Source organism: Buteo buteo, chromosome 19, assembly GCF_964188355.1.
Source record: "Buteo buteo chromosome 19, bButBut1.hap1.1, whole genome shotgun sequence".
Classification (NCBI taxonomy): domain Eukaryota; kingdom Metazoa; phylum Chordata; class Aves; order Accipitriformes; family Accipitridae; genus Buteo; species Buteo buteo.
Window position 1 is genome coordinate 5,951,656 of NC_134189.1, and position 21,798 is coordinate 5,973,453.

Sequence of the window (21,798 nt, forward strand, 5' to 3'; positions counted from 1 at the left end):
GGTTCTCCCCGGGCTGCGGAGCCTCGGCCGGGCCCCCGCGGAGGGAGAGCGGGACGGAGGGAGGGAGACGGGGGCCCGGCTTCGCCCCTTGCCGCCACCGAGCCCCTCAGGGACCGCCTCAGGGCGGGCGAGAAGGCGTCAGCGGGGAAGGGGAAGCCGGCGGGAGCTGAGCCCGGGGGGCGTCGGGCCGGTCTGTGAGGGACCGCGGCCCCGTCCCGTCCCGTTTTCTCTCCCCTCAGCGGCGCGGGGCGGCGGCGGCTGCTGCTGCGCATCACGGGCCACATCATCGCGGGGGCTGCCCGCCCTCCAAGCCTCTTCCGCGCCTGCTCAGTGGCGGCGGCGCTCACCTAAGCTCCGGAGCTGTCACCGCCGCCGGGCTCGTCCCTCCTTCCCTCCCCGCCCGCCTCCGCAGCGATGGAGCGGGACGGCGGGCCGCTGCCGGCATCGCCCTCGCCCAGGTGAGGGGAAGGCGCCGACTGAGGCGAGGGGTGGGCGCCAGCGATGATGGCGGGGGGGGCCGGGGGGACCTGCCGCCCCGGGGGCGAGGGAGGCGGCGGGCGGGAAAGTTTCCTCACGCGTGGCCGAGCGGCCGCGGGCGCCGCCCGGCCTGAGGGCGCTGTGATCCCCCCCCTCCTCCGGCAGCGCCTCAATGCCGGGGGCGGAGGGGGGTCCGCGAAGGGCTGCGGGGCAACACCGGACCGCCCGGCCGCCTTCCAGGCGCGGGGCCGCCGTCCCCCCGCCGTGGGCGGTGTGGCTCTCCCCGGCTCCCCCTCGTCCGGGCCCTGAGGCGGCCGCCCCTCCTCACAGCTCCTCCTTTCACCCGCAGCCGCCCGTCTCCGGCACCGGGTCTCCTCAGCGGCCCGGCCGGGAGTCCTACGGCCGGCCCAAGGGGTGCTGAAGGGCGGTAAGGCCGCCCGGTAACGCTGCGGTCCTCGAATCCTCGGAGCTCTTTTTCATCGTGTGCGCATAAATACGCGCTGCTGCAGGTAGCCTGGACGAGGAGCCTTTTCTTTGGTTTCCCCGTGCGTGAGCGAGGTCCAGCAACATTTCCAGCGGCCCTCATTCCGTCCCTGTGTGCCTGCATGTCTGTTCCCACCTTTGCGCCCATAAAAATACGCCAGAATCTGCTACCGCAGATGCAGTTGGTAGACAAGCGTGGAACCTGTATCCAAACCTTCAACGATCATCCTCTTTTTTTTTTTTTTTTTTTGTTTACAAGCATTGTAATTAACATGTGATGGTACATTTTTATTCTTTCCGTACTTTTCTGCCAAAACATAGGAGCTTTTTGTGATTTGCTCTGCTTTACTTTCTACTCTGTCATTAATTCTCAATTAAGCTCAAGTTCTAGCTGGGTCTCTTTCTTTAATTTCAGTGAATATTATAATTTCCTCTCCTTCCACCCTCACCCCGCTGTCCAGGATGTGTCTTCTTCACTCACATTTGATCCTAGATTATAGACCACACTACATTAGCTGGGCTCTGATAAATGGAACATACAAAATTAAGTAATAGTTTAGTCTTAGAGTCAGGAACAAAACATAAATACCTGAAAAAAGTCTGCTCAAACATCTTTTCTAGGTAGGGTCCTAGCAAGCTTTAGTAGACATCCAAAGTTATCCTAACTTTACCAGTTCAGTAATGCTGGTAAAAAGATGAGAGCAGGTGGGAAGACCTGTTTTGGCAGCATTCCCTATATACACTCCCTTAAAGAGATTGTGAAACAGGAACCATAAATACTACAGTGTGACTGGTAGACACTTCAGAAGGAAAAAATAACAGTGTATCATTTTCTTTTCAAATACCTTAGGATATTATCCACAAAAAACCCAATGTGAAGTCTGTATCCTACTGCCTGAGTTAATAAGCAATTCATCCCTCCTTGGTGATGACAGTAGAAACCTGTAATCAGGGTCCCAAATAGTACAGTTAGGACTCATCCTAGCAAGTACCTATTGGTTATTTCATCTAGAGGATGGCATTAGCTCTTGTATTTCAAACTTTCCCACCTGCTTTTGATGGGCTGGATGTGATTTGCCTGGTGTTTTTCATGTTGGTGTTCTATTTGGGTGATTTTACAACCTGACCACATTTCACAGCCTTGCTACCTTGTTTCTGGCTCTGTTTTGGTCTCTTCTAATTGCATTGCCTTGAAAGTGTAGAGGCAAACCAAATCTTTTTCCCACAGGTGCTTTTTCTTTCCTTGGGGCCAAAATCGAAAGCTGCCACGTTCAGGAAGTGGAATGCAGCAGTCTCAAACTTGTCTGAAAACTGAGCCTGAGGCTAGCAGCTCTTTCAGTGTCTTATATTCAAGAAAGCATCTGGAGGTTCTTTAATCTGTCTTTTCCTCCTTGTTAATTTTGCTTTTGTTTCTTTTGCTATTGATTTAACCTACAACTGCCATACAATAAACACCATGTTAACCAGTTTACTGCATAATATTTAAGAAATGATATGTAATGCCCATATATCTGCCTTGCATGCAACATTTGTTAATTTTCAGCATGTTTTCCAGTTCTTAGTACTTAGCATTAAGTATCTGGTATAAATAATCTTAGCCCAGGTTGGGTTCTGGATTCTACAAAATGGTTAATGATAATACAGTCTGTTTGTTTACTTTCTATAATGCTGAGATGATATGATGTAGCCTTCACTGTCTACTGATATGTCCACTACAGCAATGTAAATGATTAACCAGAGCTGTGATAAGGATGTCAGTGTGATACTGGGAACTTGTATGTGTACAGGACTCAATAGTGGAGGAGGCCGTGCAGATTCCTGTATCACCTGTGTAAATCTTATTCTGAACTTAAAGAAGACCCCCCAAACCCTCACATTTCAAACTTTACAGAATCTCAGAATTGTTGAGGTAGGAAGGAATCTCAGGAAATTTTCTTTTCAGCCACCTCTGCTCAGTCTAGGGTCAAGTAGAGCAGGTTGCTTAGGGCCATGTTCAGTTGGGTTTCAGATATTGCCAAGGATGGAGCCTCCATAACCTGTTTGGACCAGTGTCCAACCACCCTCATGGTAAAAAAAGCTTTCTCTTCTGTTTAAATGGAATTTCCTGTGTTTCAATTTGTGCCCCCTACCTCCCATCCTTTCATTGAAAAGAGTCTGGCTTCATCTTTGAAGACAGAAAAAGAGTCTTTGAAGCCAGAAAAGAATCCAGCTTCATCTTTGCTTATTATGGCAAAATATTAAAGCTCAGTATTTCATTGACGTTTCATATTACTTTCCTGACTCCCTTTCCAAGTCTTATTCTTGTACTGAGAGGTGTTTTTCAGACAGGCATGTTTAAGCTATTGTATTTTATTGTGGACTACCTAGAAATGCAACGTAGAGATTATTATTGCTTTAAAAGATTACCTGTAAAAAAAATGTTTGCAGCTTCTAGGAGAAATTGAGTTTGACTGTGGTGTGATTAGCTTTGGATCCTGTGAAAGCCCTCAGTATTATTTCGATAGGTGTTATCTTTTGGTTTTGTTAGCCACACTCTGAAAGAAATCAGAAAATTAATTTTCCTAGACCTGGACTTTGACAAATATTTGTTTTAGCCTGTCATAATGTTGACTCTACAAAAGTTTCATACTTGATGATTCACCAATCTTCCCTCTTCCCCTTTTTTTGGAGGCTCTTGAAAAAAGCATGGTGATCTAATTGCTAATTGTTTTCATGCCTTAAATAAATTATCAGCAGTCCAATCACTATATGATCAAATCTAGCTGTAGAATCTGGTCCCTTAATCCTGCCAGCACTAGATGTTCTTTAAACCCTGGGAAAGTATAGAAGCATCTCTTTTCCCATGCTCTTGAGAACTGAATCATGGGTGTGTCTGAAGCAATGTTGGCAATTTGTTTGGGTACTAATGAAGAGCGTTCTTGGTGCCTCTTCCTGAACAGTTACATTTTCTTTGCCATCTTCATCTTTCTCAGATGAATCAAGACCAATCAAGCCAAAGGTGAAGGATGGAAAAATGTGATAATGATCAGGTGTTCAGTTTCATAGCTGAAGTATCTGAAATTTTTCTAAAGCAGCTATCCATTTCCAAAAGTCAGCATCTCTTCCAGCTCATAGTCCTGTCCATTTTCCACAACATCTGCTTCTGCTTGTCCATTTTACAAATCGTATATACTGTGTCCATGTGTATTTTTTTAAATTGTTGTATGCATCAATTGTATTAAGCCTTCTGGGTAAAATGGGTTTTTTATCTGTTGGATTGCTAAGTGTCTCACTTGTCAGGAGCATGTCTTCAGCAAACAGCAGAGTATGGCTGTATTTCCTATTTGTTTATGTTTGCAGGGCTATTTGTTTATGTTTGTTTGTGTTTATGTAAGTTTGCGGGACTGAGAGAGGTGAATAATACACAGTAATTGTTATGTGGTATGAAATTTATGAAGGAAAAGAAGAAACTATTAAACATAGGTACTTAGGAGATAATAAAGAAGTGGAAATCATTATATTCATGGTTTAGGCATAGCTCATTATTTTGCTTGTAGGGACAAAGACAAGATGTCCTTTCATTTCGTTTATAGCATGCCAGGTATGATAAATTTGAGTCTGCTTCCTGGCTTCTCAAAGGATCTTTGTGTCTCTCTTTTCTTTTTTTCAGTCCTTCACCTTTCTCTGTAACTTCCTGATTATATGGCAAGAAACCAGATTCATTTGTCTCCTCTTCCTACAGAAACTGGACATGGGGTTTTGGAGATTTTTACCTCCTTTTCTTCATATGAGTTACTCGAGTAGAACTTGCTTCTTTAGCTGACCATATATTTTCTAGACAACACTATAAAATTGGCATTGTTCTTGTCAATGATAAAGCTTCTTAGGAAGTTCTTGTCCCTGAGATCATACTGTTCCTTAGATGGCTTGCTGCATTTTGCAGGTACAACCCACCCCCCCACCCTCCCAAAAAAAAGAAGTACAGCAATATTAGCATCCTGTAACTCAGGATAAAATTATTGCATCAGATGACATTTGGAGAATTATCTTTGTTGGAACAGGTTTTCAGAAATGAATAGTTGCATTCAGAAGGCTTCATAGTTATCTCCTCTCTGTATGCTCTGAGCAAGTAATTACTCTTCTTAAATTCTCATTTTTCAGCATTTATCATTAGCTCACTTTTTGTCATTCCAAGTCTTTTTGGTATGAAAAACATAAATGACTGTCATCCAAACTGCTTTGTACTATTTCAATTGTTAGCTGTCTATGCCAGCCTCTTCCTCCCTTTGTAACTTGCTACTTGACCGAATCATTTTTCTGTTACTCTTTTTTTTTTAAGTGCCATTTCTATTTGTTAACACTTTCTCATATTAAGTGAAACCACAATCTTCCCAAAAGATTTGGTTCTTTTAAAGAAGAAAAAAAAAAGTAAAAATTTAAAAGGAGAAAAATCCATATGTTAGAAAGATATGGATAATTAACCCAAATATTTTTGGCCAGGGTTCCAGACCAATGAATAATTTCCATGACTCACTGGTCTAGCACTCTGGTGATGTGACTGGAGGACATATTGGAGAAACCACAGAGAGAGCCAGACTCTGCTTTGTTAAAGCTGTTGGGAAATTTTCTCAATGTATTTCCCTGTGAGTGAAATAAAATCCTTCCTTTGTTACTCCCCCCCTCTCCTAAAAAAAAAAAAAAACCCTCTTAATTCTACACCCCATTCTTGAATTCTGTCATAAAGTTTCTCTAATGTAGATGTTTCTTGTGACAAGCTGAAACTCAGCTGGCTAAAGTGATGAAAAGCTTTTCCCTCTGCAAGCTTCCTAAGTAGTGTGCCACTTCCCATTGTCATAAATCAGTTGGCAACCTTCAGCACCCTAGACTATACCCTTCCTGAAATTTTAATTTTCCTTAACTTCCATGAACTTCTCTTGTCTTGTATTCCTCTTAATCCTGCTATAAAGCTCTTTGCTGTTGTCATTAGAAGTTGATAATAGTTAGGTTGATAGTTAATGATACATCTGCTTCTGATTGTCTTTTTTTATGCACCATTTCTTTTCTTTTACATAGATAATGCCAGCTTTGGGCCAGGAAGAAACAAAATTGCCTCTTTTTGTTCCTTCTGGAGCACTTAACAGAGCACCATTTTGGCCTGTGGTTAGAGCTCCTCTGGGACAGCAGCAAAAGTTGTTTTGTTATTCTTAATTGAAGTGTGTGGAAAACCAGAACTGAGGCCTAGGAGTTTTTATGCACTTATACTAAAAGGTTCAACGTAGCACAATCTGCTACAGAGTGGCAAAAGATGTTGCAGGAACCTTGGTTACTTAAATTCCTCTGTCGGTCTTGTGGAAAAAAGATTGCTTTTTCTTGCAAAACTTGACTTCTTTCTATATCAAGCAATAAACTCCATTGTCATTTTTTAAATACGCGTTTCTTGGTCAGAGCTCCCTTGGATAAAGCAATTGGTAGAGGGAAAATCTTCACGTTGCTTCTGAGTCATGTCTTCACTCAAAAAACCCAAAACAAGTAATTCTGTGAGCAGCTGGACTTTTGAAGTTGATTTGCTGTCGCCATATATGAGTGAATTATCGTAACAAATGTTTGAAGATGCCTTACAGCAAGGGCACAAATTTGGATCTCTTATAAGGCTGTTAGATACTAAAAGCTTTGACATCTCTACTCTCTGATTGCTCCAGAAATACCGGATGACTTAAAAACATTGAAATGGAGGGAGGGAAAGTATAGGGATCATAACATTAGCGGTATGATCTTAGGAGCTCAATTTTCTTAGGAAACATAGATTAAAAATCCTCCAACCCTAAACTATTTTTAATTCCTGCAGTCTGTAAAAATATGTTTTCACAGCTTTGCATAGCTACAGTGTCTTGAGCTTGTGGAGTTGTGTTATCCCACATCATGCCGGTGTAGTCTGCCTGACCTTTGTTTCTGTGTTTACGCCAATCATTTGGAGTCTAGTAATAAATACCAAAGTCAACAAGGCTCCAAGTGAAATTAAGACTGTTCTTTTAGTAAATTAGCATAACTATTATCACAAAATGAAAACTGAAGAAGAGGAAGGTAAAGTAGCTTCTGGTGGAGAAAATACCAAATGACTTGAGACTGCCAATATATCATTGTTTAGTTTTCTATCATGATGGAAATTTCAAAGTAGAAACAAATGCACATTAGATCACATTAAACATAAAAGTTAACAGACTGTATTTGCATGATTTGCAGAAAGCAAAACAAATTAACCACATCTAGTGTTAATATTGATCAAATAATTATATTTTACTGGTTACTAGATGTTAGAATAACCTATCTTTCAGGAAATAACCGCAACCTACACCTCATGCAAAATTAAATTAAAATAAGATTTTTAATACCTTTGTTTTAATTATCCTCTTAACCTTTCTTCTAGTTTTAATTAAATTTTAATATGCCATATTTATGAATCCAGTACTGTAGGTTTATTTTTATATTAGACTAATTTAAACTATTTTAGACTAATTGGTCTGAATTTCAGTACTGTTGTAGTTCCTTGATATTGTAGTATTTTAGGAAAAAATGTCCAGTTTTATTATGTATATAGTAGCTCTTTATATTTAACATAATTTGTATGTTTGCTTCAGAGAAAAATCAGTTATTATGATTTTAAATTAGCGTGCTTTTGAATTGTACATATATTAGTTTGCCACCTTTTTATGGGGATGGAGGGCAGGGACTGTCAACACATAAGGCCTTTGCCACCCAGAATATTGCTTTAGGCTTACTGCCTCTGATAACGTTTTGAAAGTTGGGGGATTTTTCCTTATTTTTTCTGGGCTCCTTGCCATTAGCATAGAGTTGGAGGAACAACAGTGGCCCCGCAGTGCATCACGTGGGTTCTATTTGTCCATACCCTTGCACCTTGCAGATATACTTTTCCCTGGGGACCTGCTGCCTTCAAGGGCACTGAAAGTCTAGGTCTACACACAGTACCTGCCTGAAGACTTTGCCTTCCTGGGCTTCCAGAAGGCAAAATCTAGGCCCTCACCAATTCACTTTCAGTCCACATTGCTGTCACTTTCTTTCACTGAGAAGTACACTGGTTTGTGAAACTTCCTCACCCATCAACTTTCCCTTTTTACCTTCTGATTTCTTTCAACTTAGGCAGTTAAATGTCGGAGGAGATTGGCATTTCTACAAATACTTGCTTTGGAAAGATACTGGGTGATCTGTAAATTTAAACCAGTATCTTGTGTCTTCTGTAGAGTTCAAATATTTTAAATCTTGAATATATGCTTTTTACTTTCTTGCAGATCCAATCTTGCTTATGGAATTGTTGAAGATCTGAGATCAATGAAAAAACATTTTTGCATGCAAAAAAGGATCATTTTGGCTTATCTGTTTTAAAATCAAGGGTGGCACTCGATGACTCATCTACAAGATTTCTTTGCTGACATCTGAAGAACAAAGTGCTTTTCAACCTGTACTTCCGTAGCACTATGACTAACTGTAAAGGCAGATCTACCGTCTCCAAAACAAGTAGTAAAGTTCATGACAGAGAAGGTTTTGTAAACTGGACCATAAATCTTAATACAATTCAGTCTGATAAATTTTTGGGACTGCTTTTGAGTATGGTTCCTGTTGTTTACCAAATAAACCAGGATGAAAGACACAAAAAAGTGAATGGTGTCTGGCAAGATGGATTACAACCAGCAGGACACAATTTTAATGTTAGATCTGAACAACACACAGAGTACCATCACTTCTCAGAACCGGGTTTTCATGGTAGTAATGGACACAGCCCATCTAGCTGTAGCCCTAAATACGATAATTTTACCAGTTATAATTACTGTGATGGAATGGACACTTCAGAAACAGATGCTATGTTGCAGGAAGACAACCTATCCAGTGACAGTAATGAAGATATCATTGTGGAAGGAAGTAGAAAACAACCCAAAGAATCTAGTAGTATTATGGCATTACAGATACTCGTACCTTTTTTGCTAGCAGGATTTGGAACTGTTTCTGCTGGCATGGTTTTGGATATTGTACAGGTTGGTATTTGCTTTGGAAGATGTTTTTTTTAACAGGTAGTCTGTGAGGTTTATAATTGTGATGTGGGATATTGTAGATGTTTACAATGTTGGGGAATAATTAGGCCTGTGTATGGTCCTGCTGCTATGAACTCCTTTTCCCCAAACCTTGTCTTAAGCAGTTCCAATGTTTAATTTGGAGTCATTCAAGTCTTGGTAAGTGTTGTTGCTTAGCCACAGTGAGCTGGTGAATAAAACTGTTACCTTCTGCTTAAACTAAGGAGAGAAATATAGTAAGGGTTCAAAATTTTGTTGACACTAATAAATGTATACATAGTCAAGTAGGAGTTGTAATTAACCGTGACGCCACAATATGTAGGCGTTTAAAAAGATTAGAAGTATGTATTGCATTATCTCATCTCCTTGTGTGCTTCAAGTCTATGCAATTTCTGAAATACTATGTAGGTTTGGTCCATCATAATGCATACGGTATATGAAAATGTGCATTACATTCATATGTTATATGAAATTTATATGAAGTGATTTAGAGCTTTTTTGAATATTCAGGTGTATGTAAGTGACTTTTTTAATATAAAATTAGGTATACCAAACACTTGGAATTCCAAACATCGGTGGTGTGAACAGGGCTGCAAAGTCACGTCCCCCTTGAAATATGATTGTAGTAGGTCCAGAGAAGCCAGATTATCTTGGTATGTGGTAGCAGAGTTGACTGATGATAGTTATTCAGGGCTAAGATAAAATAGAACTTTCTTTCAATTTTAAGACTGAAATTTAATAATATTTTCAGAACCTGTTTTGGAGTATTATATCACTAAGACCCTACTGACATGGAACATTTTTAGGACAAGGTTTCACCTTGTCTTCCTTCCATTAAGGGAATGTGTTTGTATAGCTGGTTTGGGGGCTGGACTGAGATATATCTTGATTTTTCCTTCTATATTACTTTTAATCCTTATTGGTTTCCTGGTCCAGCTCACCATGAATGAGAGAGATGTAGCACAAAGACAAAAATAAATAGCTACTGTCAGTACTATCTTTTTTCACCTTAAACTAAGCATTAAACTGTGATGTCAGTAAAGCAGAATTTTGAAATGTGACAGGATAAGTTTTAAAAATGAAAATTTGAACACGACAAGCATTCTAAGGTTGTTTTTTACAAACCAGTTCATGGCTATTCTTTCCCACTAGTAAATACTCCTGTAACTTCACATATAGGTAATTCTTGCATCTTGTTTACATTTGAGAAATGAATCCTTTTATTTTAATTAAAATAAATAATAATTTGAATGATTGCAAATCCCAGAATAGAAAGACAATTTACAGTTTTGTTAGTTTAGTTAAAGTTGGTAAATGATTACAAATTAAATACATGGATTGATAGACATACAAAGTAGCACAGCATTTCAGTGCTGAGAACTCAGTGCACAAAAAATTATGGGAGAGTTTGCTTTATAAAATCTGGGTTTTGGAAAACTGTACTCTTCTAAATTTCACACGTAGAGGTGAAAGAATAAAGATAAGCTTTTTTCACTTACAGGCTCTGTTCATTTGATGACTAATTCCTTGCTGGTTTTACGTGAGGTTTCTACACAGCTGGAAGGGAAAAGATGAAAATATTATTGTAAATTAAGAGCAGACTTCAAGAGCAGTCATAGTACTTGTTACTATTTCAAAGTCATGAAAAAAAAAAGACTTCAAATTAATGACATCTTTTTTTAACTAGGTTTGTTTTAAGGCCAAGTTTTGTATCTCTTACTTTTGGTATTCTCATCTTTGAAGTAGTAATATGCAGTCATAAATCTATTTTATCTAGATAGATAACAGTTCTGGCTTTAGACTTTTAGGTCTAATATAAAAAGATTAATTTTTTTTTTTTAGAGGGTTAAGTTACAAGTTACAGAATTTTTTAAGTACTTTGCAGATGGTCTAAAGACAATTTTTCAGTTGTATGTTTCCTACTGTATCCTTTATATAGCACTGGGATGTGTTCAAGAATGTTACTGAAGTTTTTATCTTGGTTCCTGCACTTCTTGGTCTCAAAGGAAATTTGGAAATGACCTTGGCATCCCGGCTGTCAACTGCTGTAAGTAACTTTCTCTTCCCCTTTGCTCTTCAGATATATTTTGTAAATATTTCAAAAGGAAAACAAATCTTTGGAACACAAGTATTTTACGTTTATGGCTTAATCTGGCTGTTATGGGGGCTCTTTAAATCTGTTATTAAATTAGCAAACTTAAAAAGGCAACCCTCTTCTGATCTCCACATGTCAAAATTTTACTTCTTTTGTCTCTTCTGAGTCATCATTCAAAACAGATACAGTAGATTTTTGAGATTTGTATGTGTATTCTGTAAAGTTGACAGATCTCTTTGGCCTTGAGGGGGGTTGAAATAGACTAACGAAATGTGTAAGTTTTGGACACATTTTTCTAAAGGCCGCTTGTGTGGCACTGAAATAAAGCATTGCTAACACTGCTACTCCAGATCCCTGTTGATCAAACTGTAAGAAACTCTTTTGTAGCTTTCTGGCTGAATAATTTTATTCCTTTTTTGTTGTGGTGGGTTTTTGGGGTCTGCTTATTTTTTGTGTGTCAACATTCTTACATAGCATAACTAGGTTTTTTCTATGTCTTCTTTCTTACATATTTGTCATAGTTCTTTTCTACATCTCAGGGGATGTGTCCTGGTTTCAGCTGGGATAGAGTTAACTGTCTTCCTAGTAGCTGGTACAGTGCTATGTTTTGAGTTCAGTATGCGAAGAATGTTGATAACACTGATGTTTTCAGTTGTTGCTCAGTAGTGTTTAGACTATAGTCAAGGATTTTTCAGCTTCTCATGCCCAGCCAGGGCACAAGAAGTTGGCACAGGACACAACCAGGGCACCTGACCCAAACTGGCCAACGGTGTATTCCATACCATGGGACATCACATCTAATATAGGAACTGGGAAGTGGGGCGGGGGGGGAATCGCCGCTCAGGGACTAATGGGGTGTCAGTCGGCAGGTGGTGAGCAATTGCCCTGCGCATCATTTGTACATTCCAATCCTTTTATTACTACTGTTGTCATTTTATTAGTGTTATCATTATCATTATTAGTTTCTTCTTTTCTGTTCTATTAAACCATTCTTATCTCAACCCAGGAGTTTTACTTCTTTTTCCCGATTTTCTCCCCCATCCCACTGGATGGAGGGGGAGTGAGTGAGTGGCTGCGTGGTACTTAGTTGCTGGCTGGGGTTAAACCACGACACGACAGGATGTTCCATCTATCTTTTCCCTTACCATCTATCTTTTCTGTGTGTGTGTGAATAACTATAGTGAACAAAATGTTTTAATAATGTGGCTAAACTATTTCTGGTACCTGAACTGGGTATCTCTGTAAGACACTGCCTAATGCAGTGTTTCTCCTTTGTAAGGTAATTTTTCTGTTGTCCAGCAAGGCCCCCACTCTCTGCCTGTTCCTGCTTGAATGAATCTTTCAAGAAAATGTTTTGTCAAAGGTATATATAAAAGGTGTATATAACTCCACATGAGACCTTACTATGGCTTTGTAGGATAGCACTTCCCTATTTCTCTCGAGAAATTGCTCTTGAAACTTTGTAGGTTTATATGTACTTATTTGCCTAGCGGGGTCAGATTTAGACCTCACAGTCACTTTGTGATCAATGACTGCATCCCAGTATTTCTCCTCCTGTGTTATTTCCAGCTGTCACTCCCATCTTCTGGCAGAAATATTATTAGTCCATAAGTGCATGACCTTGCATTTCTACTGTTGAATTTCATCTGTTTTCGTTGCTGTAATCCTCAAGGTCATTCAGTTTTTGTACAATATTACAATGCTTTGTATTGACAAGGTCTCCCAGTTTTCTGTCATTAATAAATGTCACTGCCACATTATATTGAGTTATTGCCCAAATGCACACTGTGATGGACATAGCCTTAGCAGTCCTATGAAGGTTTGCCTGTGTCATGCTCATTATAGAAATTGATTACTTTTGCCCCATATGCATTCTTTCATATGTAAGAATTAACATGTTGTGCTGTATCTTTATCAATGGTAGCCTTAGCTATTCAGTCTTGTTTTCTGTTTGATTTTAATGCTCTTACTTTTCTGAGTATTCTTACTGTTTCTTAAGAATATTTTGTGTTTAAACCTTACCGCCTTTACTGTCAGGTATGAATACTTCTGTCTTTTGCCTTAATTTTTAATAGGCTCACTCTATTATTTAATACATGGATGAAATCTACACAGAAAATTAAGTTAGAATCAGACTATAATTAGATATACAGAGACCGAAAATGCAATAGGGTAAAAGAGGAATATAGAAAGAAAAATCAAGTTAGAATTGATTTCTCATGATCCGTACAGAGATCGGGATTGTAAAAGGGTAAGGGAGACCCTCCTGTTGAGTCACAAGGTTCAGAGAAGACCCCCTTGCTTTCTAAACTCCTTTTGGAGTCTAGGTGCAGCTGGATCAACTCTTAGTCACAGACTTGGTCAACAGTTTATATCTAAAGGGATTATGAGTATAATAACAGCCTGAGATTCATTCACAGTTGAATAAAGTTCCCAACAGTAATTTAAGTATAGTTTTGAAAAGCAATAACTTGTAATATACTTGCTATAGAATATTCAGGTTAGTACACACATGCGTGCATAAAGGCACTGAGACATATACATATAAGCAAGTAGAAGAGGTATACCTGTTTAAAATTCCCCTTGAGTTCAGTGAAAATATTCACATCGAATGCTTCGGCATCTCTTTCTCACTGGGCAAAGGGTTGAATCTCAAGGAGTGGAGAGTATCAGCCCAAGTCTTGTTGGCTTTCTGCGACAGACCTCCAACAAGTTACTATGTAAAACTCCATCAAGTTTAGCTACTTTTGGATAGATACTGTAAATACAATTTAAAATCAACAGCAATGCTTGACTTGAAGAAAGTGTAGCTTGGTTTTAACTTGCTTTCAGAATGTCTCTTTTTTTTGTATGAGTTGAATTATTTGTGGGTTTCTACCTTGTTAGTGCATTTTAAAGTAATACAATTTTAAACTCAAATATCTGAAATCCTTTTATAATTTTGACAGGTAAATATTGGAAAAATGGATTCTCCCATTGAGAAATGGAACCTAATAATTGGCAACTTGGCCTTAAAACAGGTAAATATAATGGATTTATTTGATTAACTCTTATAAGTGAGCGAAGTTATTGAAAAAGTCCATCACAAACATTGGTAAGTATGGAGATGGACAGTGTTAATGGGAAACTAGCCTTACTACACTAGCTCATACTTAATAGACAATGTTTGCATCATGATTTTTTTTGAACAGTGTAGTTCTCTGAAACAATATGAGCTTATATTTATCAGAAGAAGGGGTAAAGTATTCTTTGTGGCTGTACCAAGGGTATTTCCTTTTTCATTTTTATGAGAGAGGATCTGAGGATGATTAGAGAAAAATTTCAGATTTGGCAAAACCTTTTAAATTTGACCTCTCAAATGTTTTCAGTACTGTGTTTGCATTGGATGCAATGTTTAAAGGAAGTATGTGATAGAGCTTTTGGATAATAAACAATATTTTAAATAGCTGGGTCATTTGAAGAAAGGAGTGCTTGTTCTCCAAAGCAACTATTTCTTAAGATTAAGAACTATTTCATGTTCATGTAACACAACATGCTCAAAATATAAGTGAAATGTTTATGCTGTGACTTCACTGTTTTAAGTGGCTTAGAAACCTCTTCAGGCATTGGCTTCTGGTAAATCCTCGGCTCTTTTCCCTGATTTTACTTTTGCTGTTCTTGAGTCTCTGAAATGCTGGTAAAGCCTTTTCTGCTGGCATAAGATTTTTCTTCTTGATCATCCAAGGTTATCATCATCTCTACAAAATGGATGAGCATGCTCCCTTTACACCCTGCAAATAAATGTAGATAGAAGGAAAGAATAACAGAAAATGATTCTGTAGTCCTCTTAAGTCTATCAATTACTTTAAGAATTGCTCACCACCTTTTTTGTTTCCAGGTTCAGGCAACAGTAGTTGGTTTTCTGGCAGCAGTGGCAGCAGTTATATTGGGCTGGATTCCAGAAGGCAAATATCGCTTTGATCATTCAGTCCTTCTGTGTTCTAGCAGCGTAGCAACTGCCTTCATAGCTTCTCTTTTACAAGGTAAAAGGTGTATATATGTTACTTTTTACAGTTATTTAGTTTTCTGTGGAAGCTGAATGTATATTATGTTGCTTTTCCTTAAAAATTTAAATCCAGTAAGGTATAATACATCTGAAACACAGCTGAAGATGGGATGCCCTTTTGCAATTTCCGTATGCCTGCATATTGCATTCCTCTCCTGTCATATTCTTTGAAAAGGTTTTGATTTGCATGACCTCCTGAGCATATCTAAAACAAAAAGTATGTTTTTAGACTTTACCTAATATGATGGAGATCTTTTTTCCCCTGCTTTCTATACTCATTAATGTACAAAATATATTCTTAGTACTAAACAGGTAGAACTTATTTGTAATTAAACTCAAGTAAGCCCGGATGTTAGCTCAGCTGAATCTGAAGTTCCTGGTTGCCTGTGCTGCTTATATGTTAGTTTGTGCTCTGCTTTGTATCTGAAGTGAGCAAATTGGCTTGTTATGTGAAGGGTTTGGGCCAAGTTCAAGTCCCCCTCTACAAATAGTGCCAATGACTGTCTGGAGCCATATGACATGATGAATTTAATCTTCTTTTCCCAATTGTCAGGAAACATTTAACCATAAAAGACAGTACTTAATGGACATGAGGGGAGGGAAAAAGTACCTCTACTTGTGACATATTCTTAGTGAAAATACATAGTCAGTAGTCATAATTAATATCAAGTCAAGTAAAATGTTTAACTTCCTTTTTTTACTAATTTGATATGCTAACTTATGTGAAAATTACAAAATTGTTAAAGTTTTCCATGGATTTAAGAGCACGCACATTTTGTTAGTGACTACAAATCCATTGAGTTTGATCATGCACAGAATTAAGAGCAGTGAGAGAACTGGGGAACATGAATGCATTTTTTCCACTTCTCTTGTATAATTCAGACATGAAGAGAAACTTTTCTTGTTATCTGGTGGTGGGCCAGCACAGGAAATTACTTTCCAAGCTTCATCCTCCTACACGTGAAACAGGTGCTTTTGAAATATTTTGATCCTACAGGATCATTTCAGTTCTTTGAGAATTTTATGGAGTGTAACTCTTTAGGCAGTTCCTCTGAAAGTGAACTCCTAAGGTAGCCTACATTACATAATATTGCTAAAATACATGAAAATTATAATACCAATTTTTTAACAGTTCTTTAAAATAACATAAACAATAGCATACACAGTTGAAGCTCTTATGTGTATTATGTGATGAGAGGCAAATTAGTCAGGTTATGCCAAAGACGACTGTTAATAACAATGTGACTTTTATTTTTAGTGGCCACTTGCACTGTGCAGGGAAATGCCTCTTAAAAAGTTAGTGTTGCTGTTTATGGAAAAAAAAAATAGAAAGCAACATCCCTAACTTAAAATTCTTTAACTGTGTAGCAAGTAACATTCTTATATGTTGTCTTGCTTTTAATATATGAAGTAGCTTCTTGACATTTGGTACTAAGCCCATGACTGGAAATCTTGCACAATATCAAATGTCGAAGTATTTAATCTTATGTTGTTTTCAGCCTAGTGTAATTTAAATTTCAGTGAGTGAAAGTTAGTAGGGTGTAGAAATAATACACTGCATATTTTTTTCTTCAGGAAATGGCTGATTTACAGTTTCAATAGTGCTAATTATAATCATAAGCAAAATAGTTCATTGTACAGATGGTTCTTGATTTTGTGTGTGTGTGTGTGTGCTTACTGTATTTTTTTTAATATATAACCTCATTTTTAAGAATGGCAAAAACTTAAAAATACAGACGTCAGTCAGGTGGGAAGAACAATCATCCTGGGACAAAAGCACTGACTTCTTAAGCTTGAAATTGCCATTTTCTTGGAATTTTCTGTGGAGTTACAACAGTAGATATGGTTACTGTACTGTCTTCTTTGTTCAATCTAGGAATAATAATGGTTGGAGTTATTGTTGGATCAAAGAAGACTGGTATTAATCCTGACAATGTTGCCACTCCTATAGCAGCGAGTTTTGGAGATCTTATTACTCTTGCTATACTAGCATGGATAAGTCAGGGTCTTTATACTTGCCTTGGTAAGTACGTTCCTAAGTGTGTATGTCTCCCTAGGAACCTCTTTTGGGTTAGGAGGGTGGGGGAGAAGGCAGGGAGGGAGAGGTTCAGAAAACCTTTTAGTTTGACTGACTTTTTTGTCAACATTTTGTACCATTGAATGATAAACCTTGGGTTGCAACATTGTGCCGTGATCTTTTTTTTCCTCTTTTTTCTTTTTTTAAGATGATAGAAGTCACTGACCACAATCTTGGCACAATCTGCTAATGTCTGAAAGACTCTCACAGTATCACAGTCAATCTACATGTGAATTAGAAACTGTAGTTGCTGAATTTACTCCACTTTCTTGGGGAGGAGGGAAGGTGCTTCATCCAATTGTTCTTGAATGCCCACCCCTAAATCAAATATTTGCTTCCCAGAGAGCTTTTGAATTGTTCTCCCCTTGTACTGAGGGGAAGGAGTTGAACTGGCTATCTTGATAAGCTGCTGGGAGGCATTCAGAAAATGATTAGACAACAAGTTAAAAAAAGTTAAAGAAACTTTTTTACACAGTATGTGATTGGGATGTGGAACTTATGATGTATTAAGAGGACCAAAGTGATTTTAGAAAATTATTTGGATACATTAATCAGAGAAGAATCCATTGAGGAGCATTGAACAGACAGATGCAGACAGAAACTTGAGAGATTAAATCCCTGAGGCAAACAGCAGCAGAAGCTAGCAGAGCACACTGAAAGAAGCATCACTCTAAACTTGTCATTTTCTTTTCTTCTTTCCACAAACCTGAAGTATTGATCATACTCAGACACAGGATACCGGACTAGATAAGACCTTTGGCCTCACCCAGCACAGATGTTCTTATGTTCTTTCTGTTATTTCCCTGCTTTCTCAATGCTAGAATAACAAGCCCAATGGGAATGTTATAAAGAAACCCACAGTTTATGGGCTAGTAATGAAGCAGGTGGGATTCACCCCTCAGCTTCATTCTGAATTAACTATTTTCCCCTATGATTTATTAGCCTAGCTACTCAAATGTACGGAAACAAAATATAAGTTTCTGGCTCCTTTCTGCAGGGGAAGAGTTGTTTTCATGTAACAAGACTGGAAGGGGAGAAATTATTTTTGTACAAGCTTTCAGCTTGTTGGTAACAGAGCTGTAGCCCTGTGCTCAGCCTTTGGTTTGAGAGGGATAGGGATTTAAATATTAAAAGGTTAACAGTTCTTTCTGTCTTAACAACTCCCTAAAAACCCCTGTATTTGTGAATCGTTGTTAAATAGCTGGGGGAAAGCACTAGAGGGCTCCTCAGGACCGTGCTGGGACCCAGCTCCTCTTGCTTGAACACAACATGGGGAATGCTCTGGAATAGGAAGACCCAGTATATTAAATGTGGAGGTCCGTGTTGCTTGTCATTTATCAGTAATGATCTGAAGACTTCATTTAAAGCTTTCCTTTTTTCTCACAGAACATGGCTTAAATATGCAGATATAAATTATATTTATTTTGGTTATATTTCATGAATCATTATACACTAGCGAGACTGTCTTCTCATATTTTTTTTTCTGTTTTTTTTAAACTTGCTACAAAACATTTCTGTGGCAGGATGACGTGTATGTGTATTTTATATTTACATAGTTATTATTTATTTAGAAGTTACCTATTAAATAATTCTTGGTTAGTATTCATTGTTCATTTGCTGGATTGATTTCAGTTTTATCTATGTGCGCTTTCATTTTTTTTCAGAAGAAAAGAATTATATGATAATCTTTACTTATTTTTAGTGTTCTTTGTAATTCTTGGACTACATTACTGGACTAGCTCTCCAAGCCTGGAGACTGATGCAGATAGTTAAATGCTCTCCCTTTTTTCATGAACACATTCTAACAAATTCTTTAGTTGTTAGAGGGATTAAAAAATAAATTATTGTAAAAGGCATACTTTTTTGAACTTTAATTTCCTTTCCTGTGTTGGTAGAAGTCCTAAAATAAAGACTACAGTGGGCTAATTGTTGATGTACAAGTGAAAGAATTTTAAAAATTAGTGTTTAATTACAGTAGTGCTCACCATTGCATCCGTATTTTGCTGTTCAATGTTTGTTTGCAACAGAGGATCTTTGCTGACCAGCAGACTTTAGCTTTTAATAAAATTGGCAACCTCTCCAAAAATGTGGCAAAGACTTGGAACATATTTTGTGCCCCTTTGTATTTTACTAAATACACTACATTAGAGCTATTCTCTCATTCTGACCTTTAAATCAGTTATGGGCATCTGGTACATCCTAATGCCTCACCTTGGTTCCATATGAGAGGAACAGACAGGGAGAAAGGAAGATGTAGCAGGGATACAGTATGACTTATGGCTTGGAAAAAAAAATAGAGGAGAAAAAAAGAGAGGGGAAAAGGAGAGAAGTTTCAAATTTTTAAATAAATAGATGTAGAATGAATGATGCCTTCCCATGTGACAAATTTTAGTGCACACAGGGATCTTTCTTCATTGCAATTGGAGGGAAGGATGTGTTTACCTGGGCAGTAAGTAGTTCAAGAACTTTACATCAGTACATTTTTGTCTTTTTTTATTAAGTTTGATAAAACAAAACTATAATTATCAAATAGAGGAATCATGTATTGTGTGTACCCTTTTGAGTAAGAACACTACATTAGGCCCACCTCTTAGCTCACAGAAAGAGGAAAAAGGAGGAAAAAAGGCACAGGCACCACAAAGGAAGCATGAGATAATATACTAGAGAATAGTTAGGTAAGGAAAGGAAAAAATTACTTCTCTTTTGGGCTTTGTCTCATTCTCATTCTAATAGCTTTCCACTTTTAGCTTACACAGTGAAAGGTATCTCACTATCTTTTCTGCTGGCTCTGCTGCAGAGGTTGTTACCAGTCAATGCAGAAGGATAGTAACTTCTAAAAACTCCTCAGCAATTCTTCCAGGAGTAATTTTAGCTCCACCAAGATAACATCAAAGTAGTAATTGCTTGAATTTGCAGCCTTTGTAATAAGCCATAATACATGGGTGAGACTACTTCTTTATATACTAGATATTCCTCTTTGGTAAAGTGTTTGTGTGTTCTACATTAACCATTTCAACCTGTAATTTAAAATATATTTTTCATTAAGACTTGTCCAAATTCTGAAAGTTTAGACAAAATGTATTTACCATTAAATACATGACCACATTTCTCATAAAACTAAATATATGTAAAAGTGGAATATTTGCATAGTTTATCTATTTGCCATTAGCATAAATTTTCCTTTATTTACCTCACTGTTGAATTAGGAAGTCTTGGATAACTGTAGTAGCTTCTGTATGGATGGGATTATAAAACCAAGTAATCAAAAAAAATAGTATTCTTTCTGTGGAGGCAGCTGTTTGCCTTATAAGCTCAGCTTTATGATGGTACTCCCTGGTGTTTGCAGTTGTGTTCCTATGAAATATGATACAATTCTTGTGGATAGGTGCAAGCAGCAGAATCGTGGCTATGAATTTTCAGACTCAGACTGGTTATAAACCAACTGAGCTACTGATATAAATGTTTCAATATTACACATTGTGCTTGCATCATTTTAGATGTGCTATTTCTGGGAAGATTATCATTATTATCTGTGCTTTGGAAAGAAGGGGGTGTACATATGTTATGAATTTGTGTATAAACAAAATGCATTTTCAATATATTCAATTTCTTTTTTTTTTTGTAATATGTTATAAAATAATGTTTTCTATTCCACATCCTTACTGCATTTTTATCATAAAGCATCATACAAAAGTCCTCTTCAAAATTCCTTCTTTGTACAGATAGTTTTGTCCTTGAGAAGATGGGAGATGGTAATCACAGATGGCAGATATTAACCATATTGTTTAGTGCAGTAGTTGAAACTTTAGGTACAGTAGTGATAAAGGCTACTAAAATTCCTCAGTTGCATGATGTAGATTATAATTTATTTGAGAGTTCTAAATTAGGAAAAACATATAGGAATATCTTGAAAGTAACACTTTTTTTGTTGTTTTTTTTCTATATTTTTATTTTAGAAACGTATTTCTATGTATCTCCTTTGGTTGGTGCCTTTTTTTTGGCTCTGACTCCGATGGGGATTGTCATAGCTGCCAAACACCCAGCTACCAGAACTGTCCTCCATTCAGGATGGGAGCCTGTCATAACTGCCATGGTTATAAGCAGGTAAGTCTGTTTGCCTTGCTTCATCTTGAAAGTCATCCTGTGTCTCTGTATATCTTATTTAACACCTGATTGTACTTAAAAGAAACATTTAAGGCACCTCTAGAATGTAGAGTGTGAATAAACTTTAATCTCCCCCAAACAAGGAAGTTGCAAAGTTAAGTGACAGGTCGGAATGAGTGGGAGAGCCAGCAGTAGCCTGTGGCAATGACTGAGCAGAATTGTGCCATATCAAAGGAAGGAAACGGTGAGCTATTCATCTCCTGCAGTTTCCAATCAAGATTATACACCGATCTAAGAGATTATTTAATCCAGTGAAAGTTATGAATCTTAAAAGTGGAGTGATTGGCTGAAATCCTATGGTATTTGTTATACAAGAAGTCGATTTTAATATATAAATAACTATAGTGAAGTTAATCTGTAGCTGAGAACAAAGTAATGGGGTGGGGGAAAGATGAAT

At 37.9% G+C, this 21,798-nt stretch overlaps 1 protein-coding gene across 1 annotated transcript in view; it reads left to right on the forward strand.

The window, feature by feature from the left end:
• The first annotated feature begins 341 nt into the window (after positions 1 to 341).
• The window catches only part of SLC41A2 (solute carrier family 41 member 2), a 48,376-nt gene continuing 26,919 nt past the window's right edge, over positions 342 to 21,798 (forward strand). Inside the window, exons 1-7 of the mRNA XM_075052018.1 lie at positions 342 to 458; positions 8,244 to 8,984; positions 10,960 to 11,067; positions 14,064 to 14,135; positions 14,993 to 15,137; positions 17,037 to 17,183; positions 21,194 to 21,341. Coding sequence (XP_074908119.1) covers positions 8,430 to 8,984; positions 10,960 to 11,067; positions 14,064 to 14,135; positions 14,993 to 15,137; positions 17,037 to 17,183; positions 21,194 to 21,341 — 1,175 coding nt within the window. The 5' untranslated portion in view covers positions 342 to 458; positions 8,244 to 8,429. The remainder of the gene's footprint in view (positions 459 to 8,243; positions 8,985 to 10,959; positions 11,068 to 14,063; positions 14,136 to 14,992; positions 15,138 to 17,036; positions 17,184 to 21,193; positions 21,342 to 21,798) is intronic.